Genomic DNA, 7,165 nt, shown 5'->3' on the forward strand with positions numbered 1-7,165 from the left:
TTTTACAATTATTTTTAAATAAAACTTAATTAAGCTTTTATTTTAAATTTGTCATGTTCTTCATTGAAATTCAGTTCATGTAGTTATTTTATATATGAGATATTTTTTTAATAAAAAATAATCAATTATTATGTATTTGAATATATAAAAACCGCTCCTTTTGTTTAAATATTTATTCCTCTATGTTTTAGTTTTGTTTTAAAACATTCCATTAATTTCATTTTTTTTTCTTTTTTTGTAATTTTTCTTAATTACAGGGGCAGATTTTTTGGTGCCAAACTATGATAATGTAGAACATCAGCTAAAAGCCTTTGAAATTCGAACTCCATTAGTACTAAGCTGTAATGTCACAGATTCCAGTGTAACTGATATAACATGGTAAGCAAATGTTTATTATTATTTTTTTGTAATTAACCATTCACAATAACGTTTATCACGAATTATTTTATTTAAAAGAGTTAATTATGCTTGTAATAGCTTTAAAGAAAACACAGGTATTCACGACAATAGAATTTCTGTTTGAAAAAACACGTACATATCATATACAGATCATATACAGATATATCGATCTATCTATCTATCTATCTATCTATCTATCTATCTATCTATCTATCTATCTATCTATCTATCTATCTATCTATCTATCTATCTATCTATCTATCTATCTATCTATCTATCTATCTATCTATCTATCTATCTATCTATCTATCTATCTATCTATCTATCTATCTATCTATCTATCTATCTATCTATATAGGTAGTTTTTGGAAACATTAAAAAAACCACCTACTTAATTATCGGCACTGAATATTGTACTGCTTTATCGATTACTGTCTTACCACAACAAGAAATGCTAACTGTTAATCCAGTGAACAGTAAAGAAAAACAACTTTAAATTTCAAATATTTTTCCAACATCAACTTGGCTTTCACGACATTATCATTATAAAAATAAAAAAATTTTCAATTGAAAACAATTTTTTTCGGTGACAAACATATATTTATATACAAGTTTTGTTCTTATTATTAAAAATTCAAGTTTATTTTTTTTTATCCAAATGACTAATCAAAACGGCCAATTGATTTTGCAAACTTTGCAAAATTTAGATGAACCCTCGACAATTTTGAAAATTTCGAAAAAGATAGCCGATACAGTGGGCGTAAGTTTAATTTGCATATAATTTCCACTTCAGAACATTGGTTCCTATTTTTCACAAAAAACTCTAGGCAGACATAAATGATGTAAAAGATTCCGTCAAAGCCACTTTAGATGGCGGTGTGCAATATGGATATGTGCAACGGCTTAATCGCAAATATTTTGCAGCTCCTCTTGAGCTAGAAGCATTAGATGATTCCGAAGTCAATAATGCTCAAGATATGAAAGCATTGCAAGATCGTTCTGCAAGAAGGCGACGGGGGTCACGTAGAAGTCGACGGCGTGTGGGTAGTCGACGCAGACGTCGATCTCGCCGTTAAAGTTTTGGCAAAAATTAGTGTTTTTTATTTTATGTATATGAAAATTTATTGTGTTGAAATTGTATTTTGTTTAATGGAAAATTTCATTGTAAATTAGTTGGAATTTCAATAAAGTTTTCGAAGAAGTTTGACATTAATTGAAAATTTAATTTGGAATGAACTTTAATGCAGAGAATAAGTTAGGCGTTTGTTGGTATGAAAATGCACTAGCTTTTTTATTATAGATAAGTAGATGAATAGATAGATATGTGGAAGAATAGATAGATATGTAGATGAACAGATAGATATGTAGATGAACAGATAGATATGTAGATGAACAGATAGATATGTAGATGAACAGATAGATATGTAAATGAACAGATATGTAGATGAACAGATAGATATGTAGATGAACAGATAGATTTGTAGATGAACAGATAGATATGTAGATGAATAGATATGTAGATGAATATATATGTAGATGAATAGATAGATAGATAGATAGATAGATAGATAGATAGATAGATAGATAGATAGATAGATAGATAGATAGATAGATAGATAGATAGATAGATAGATAGATAGATAGATAGATAGATAGATAGATAGATAGATAGATAGATAGATAGATAGATAGATAGATAGATAGATAGATAGATAGATAGATAGATGGATGGATGGATAGTTTGAGTAAATAACAGTGTTACTAGGGTGTGCTGAATACAAAGTAACGTCGAATAGATCGAGTATAGATCGATATAGCTTTATATATCTTTGTGATTAACATTCACCAAATAACAACGAATTAGTGTTGAAATGATCATCATGTTATAAATTATCAATATTCCTTAGCTACTCGCTTAAATAAACAATCTTTAATATATATATTTTTTATCTTTTCCAGGGAAAAGAACGGTACAGATGTGAGAAAAGTTAAAGAACTTGAAGGTCGCTATCGCATAATAGCCGCCGAAAGAAAGTTTATTATCGATAGAACAGACATAAATGATGATGGCGTCTATTCGTGTGTGGCCAATAATCAAAAGAAAGATATTAATGTTTATGGTAAGTTGTGTTAAAGCGTAAATTAAGATTAAAATGCTAATTAAAAACATTTTTATTTTTTTTTACTATTTTACAGCTAAAATTGCTGTAAGAGTGCCTTCAAATATGGGCGTTGTTGAGGGTGAAAAATTGACAATTATCTGTACAGTGGTTGGTACTGATCCAAAATTGTCATGGACTTTCCGTAAGTTTTAATGATTGAAACTATTTAATTTAAGGAATCTTTTTTTGTTTAATTTATATATTTGATGGGCATTTTTTAAGGTAACTTAACCATCAACAGTACCTCACAACATTATTCTTTAAAAGCCGATGAAAATCATGTAGAAAATGCTATCTTAATTATTGAAAATGTTTCAATGGATGATAGAGGCGAATACAAATGTATTGGTCGTAATGCTGCCACCGATTATCTTAAAATAGCTGAAGCTAGTGATGCATCGTATGTACGTGTAAAAGGTATGTAGAAAGAAGGGAAATTTTTTAAAAGAATAATTAAATTGATTTTATTGTTTTTTTTTTTTGTTTCTTAGGCAAATTTGCCGCTTTGTGGCCTTTCTTGGGTATCTGTGCTGAGGTTTTGATACTGTGTACCATTATTTTGATTTACGAGAAGAGACGTAACAAGGGTGAATTGGACGAAAGTGACATAGATAACCAGGAGTAAGTTTCTAAAACACACACACACACAAAACTACCTAAACACGCTCTTCTTCTTCCCTTAAAAAACTTCACTTACAAAACCCCCCTCTACAACACTTAAACGTACAGCTTAAGATTCACAATTGTACAACTTGTGTTTTTTTTCAAATCTTTTTTGTTTATTTTTTTTTTTAAGTATTGTGTAAAAACAAACAAATTAGTAAAAACAAAATCAATCATCACTTGTGTTTTTTTTTTCTTAAAATTTAATTTCTTTTGTTATTATTTTTATTATTTACATTCTGCTAAAACAAAAACAAAAAAAAAAACTTTAATGTTGTTGTAGTTAAAAATATTTAGAACAAAACAATAATTGACTTTTTTAAGTTTTAAATGCAGACTTTGTAGACCAAAATTCATACACTTTTTTGAAAACAAAAATTCAAAATTCGTTAAAAAACATTTTTCTTTTTTTCCAAAGAAATTTAGAAAAACACAACAAAACTAGCCAAATTTTAGTTTAAATAAGAAATTAACTAATTTTGCTGCAAAAAAAAAAAAACTTTTTTTCAAAACCCAAGAAAATTTTCTTTTTTTTTTCAAATATTTTCAAACTTTTGTTGCTTAGACTTCAACACATCATAAAATAAAAACAAAAAAAAGAAAAAAAACTTTTAAGTTTTTTTTTTTAGTGCAAAAGTACATTAATTTACACCGTGTTAATTATTTACCATATTTACACACTCAATACAAAAAAAAAACAAAAACAATTATAAATATTTATATAATTTATAATTATTTTGTTTTATAATATAATATAATATATTTTTTTTAAATAATAATTATTATAATTTTTTGCTAGTTGTTTTTGTTCTTAATATATATATTTTTTTAAATAAAATCCATAAAAAAGTATTTTGCTTAAGTTTAAAGTAAATAAATAAAAAAATCAAGTAAATTCTTTTAAAATAATTAATTATTAAATAATTCTGTATAAAAAAAAACAATAAGAAAAAAACAAATGCTCCATTTATGTTTAATATTATTTTTATTAGTTTCTTTTGTTTTTTTCTCTTCTCTTAATTTTATCATTAAATTGTGTGCTTAAATTTTAAATAAATAAATTCTTTAGTTTCCGCTTAAAAAAACATAATTCAACTCTAATTGTTAATTAAAAATTAAATAATAAAGTTTAAGTTAAAAAAAGAAAAACTGTTATTTAAGTACTTATTTTCAATTATTATTTTTCTTCTTTTGTATGTTTAGTTTTTTATTTTTTAAATTCTCTTATAATTTATTTTTGTTAAAATTTCTTTTTTTTTCATATTTTTCTTAAATATTTTTTGTCTTTATTAAGTTAAAACAATGTTTATATGATTTCTTATAATTATTATTGTACTTTATTTTCTTTTCTTTATTATTAACTAAACAAAAGAAGCCTTTAAAAACAAACAAAAAAAGTAATAAAAACATTTTTTTGAAAAAAATATTTTGTTTTTTATTTTCATTTTAATTTTCTTTTATTTATGTGTTTTTATAGTTTTTTTTAGTACGTTGTAAGTCCATAGTATTAGTATCAATACAAAGCAGACAATGAAATTTTAGTACTTTTTTCGCTACTTTTTCTAACTTATAAACTTTTTAGTATAGTCTTGTCTAGACAATAGTCTAGGGTCTAGAAAAAAGCCTAGAGTCTAGACAATAGTCTAGTCTATAATCTTGTCTATAGTCTATAGTTTACTCTAGTCTATAGCTTAAACCATAGTCTAGTTTTTAGTTTACTCTATAGTCTAGTCTATAGTCTAGTCTATAGTCTTGTCTATAGTCTAGTCTATAGTCTAGTCTATAGCTTACACCATAGTCTAGTTTATAGTTTACTCTATAGTCTAGTCTATTGTCTAGTCTATAGTCAAATCTATAGTCTAGTCTATAGTCATAGCTAAACTGGACTATTTGTAGACTAGACCAGGTTATATACTAGATTATAGACTAAAATAGACTTGTTAATATAGTATAAACTTTAGACAAGGCTATAGTCCGGACTATGGACTAAACAATAGATTAAACTTAAATCTAGGCTATAGACCAGATATGACTATAGACCAGACTATAGTCTACACTACATACTAGACTATAGACTAGACTATAGACTAGACTATAGACTAGACTATAGACTAGACTATAGACTAGACTATAGACTACACTATAGATTAGATTATAGATTAGACTTTAGACTAGACTATAGACTAGACTATAGGCTAGACTATAGACTAGACTATAGACTAGACTAGAGACTAGACTAGAGACTAGACTATAGACTAGACTATAGACTAGACTATAGACTAGACTATAGACTAGACTATAGACTAGACTATAGACTAGACTATAGACGATACTATAGACTAGATTATAGACTAGACTATAGACTAGACTATAGACTAGACCATAGACTAGACTATAGACAAGACTATAGACTAGACTATAGACTAGACTATAGACTAGACTATAGACTAGACTATAGACTAGACTATAGACTAGACTATAGACTAGACTATAGACTAGACTATAGACTAGACTATAGACTAGACTATAGATTAGACTGTAGACTAGACTATAGACTACACTATAGACTACACTATAGACTACACTATAGACTAGACTATAGACTAGACTATAGACTAGTCTAGAGACTAGTCTGGAGACTAGACTATAGACTAGACTATAGACTAGACTAGACTATAGACTAGATTATAGACAAGACTATGGACAAGACTGTAGACTGGACTACAGACTACACTATAGACTAGACTATTGACTACACTATAGACTATATTATAGACCAGACTATAGACTAGACTATAGTATGTAGAATAGACTATAGAATATAATAGACTAAAGGCTAGACTCTAGACTAGACTATAGAATATAGACTAGAGTATAGAATAGACTAGACTAAAGGCTAGACTATATACTAGACTATAGACAAACTATAGACTATAGTATGAACTATATACTATACTATAGACAAGTCTAGTCTCTTTTGACTAGAGACTAGCCTGGAAAAACGTTTATTTTTTAATTTATTTGGGATTTTTTAAATAAAATTTTGTATTTAAATCTAAAAAAACATTGTGTAACGTCCTTTTTACAAATGTATATTTAGTTTATGTCGGTATAAATTCCTATGTGTTTCCTGTGTTTGTACATTAATTGATATTCATTTGAATTGTACTATATATATATTTTATTTTTCAGACTGGATTTATTACAGTGAAATTTAGTTTAAACATCAAAAAATTCTACATACAATTAACACTCAAACCAAATTTATTTATCTAAATAAAACTACATCAAAGCATACATTTTAGAAATTAATGTAAAAAAACATTTACAACTCTTCTATAACATACTTCTGTCATATAGTATCTGTATAAAAATAATTCTATTCAAATTTTCAAAACTTCATAATTTCAATTCATAATTTTTTGCTCTTTAAAATCTGTAGTATTTTAAATTTATTTTGTTTAGTTTATTGTATATTGAACAAAACAAAATATTTATAATTATAATTTAGCTTTAAATAAAATTATTATTTAAATCTTTAACTTTAAACTAAAAACATTAACAAACAATATACATACAAACATTCAGACATACATACTTACATATACATATATATTTGATTTAATTATTCATTTCCAAACATGTACAACAAACAATAATATTATTAATAATATTTACATTTTAAATATTTAACTAAAGAAAATCATTATTTATATATTTTATAAAATAAACAATATTCTTTTTTTAATTGTTGTTAGTGTGTATTATTGAAATAAATTTTTAATAAAATACAAAATTTAAATTTATATTTAGTAACTTAACAAATTAACTAAAACTTAGTTAGTCTAACTATTTACAAAATAAACAAAAAAACAACAAAATATTTGTAAAATAATATTACAAAAATATTTTACAAACAAATTAACCTAAAATAACCAGAT

General features: G+C 25.5%; 2 protein-coding genes across 7 annotated transcripts in view; both read left to right on the plus strand.

The window, feature by feature from the left end:
* LOC111684483 (neuroplastin) overlaps positions 1 to 3,406 on the plus strand; it is a 71,910-nt gene extending 68,504 nt beyond the window's left edge. For all 6 annotated transcript variants that reach the window (XM_046947660.1, XM_046947656.1, XM_046947666.1 and 3 more), the window contains exons 3-7: positions 258 to 378; positions 2,359 to 2,519; positions 2,596 to 2,703; positions 2,784 to 2,978; positions 3,053 to 3,406. In XM_046947660.1, the coding sequence (XP_046803616.1) occupies positions 258 to 378; positions 2,359 to 2,519; positions 2,596 to 2,703; positions 2,784 to 2,978; positions 3,053 to 3,186 (719 nt within the window). In that variant the 3' untranslated portion in view covers positions 3,187 to 3,406. The remainder of the gene's footprint in view (positions 1 to 257; positions 379 to 2,358; positions 2,520 to 2,595; positions 2,704 to 2,783; positions 2,979 to 3,052) is intronic.
* Positions 968 to 1,612, plus strand: LOC111684486. The gene is made up of 2 exons (XM_023446666.2): positions 968 to 1,159; positions 1,227 to 1,612. The coding sequence occupies exons 1-2, from the start codon at positions 1,058 to 1,060 to the stop codon at positions 1,473 to 1,475; spliced, it is 351 nt and encodes a 116-aa protein (XP_023302434.2). The 5' UTR covers positions 968 to 1,057; the 3' UTR covers positions 1,476 to 1,612.
* Positions 3,407 to 7,165: the final 3,759 nt, after the last annotated feature.

The sequence above is a fragment of the Lucilia cuprina genome, chromosome 2 (genome assembly GCF_022045245.1).
Source record: "Lucilia cuprina isolate Lc7/37 chromosome 2, ASM2204524v1, whole genome shotgun sequence".
Lineage (NCBI taxonomy): Eukaryota > Metazoa > Arthropoda > Insecta > Diptera > Calliphoridae > Lucilia > Lucilia cuprina.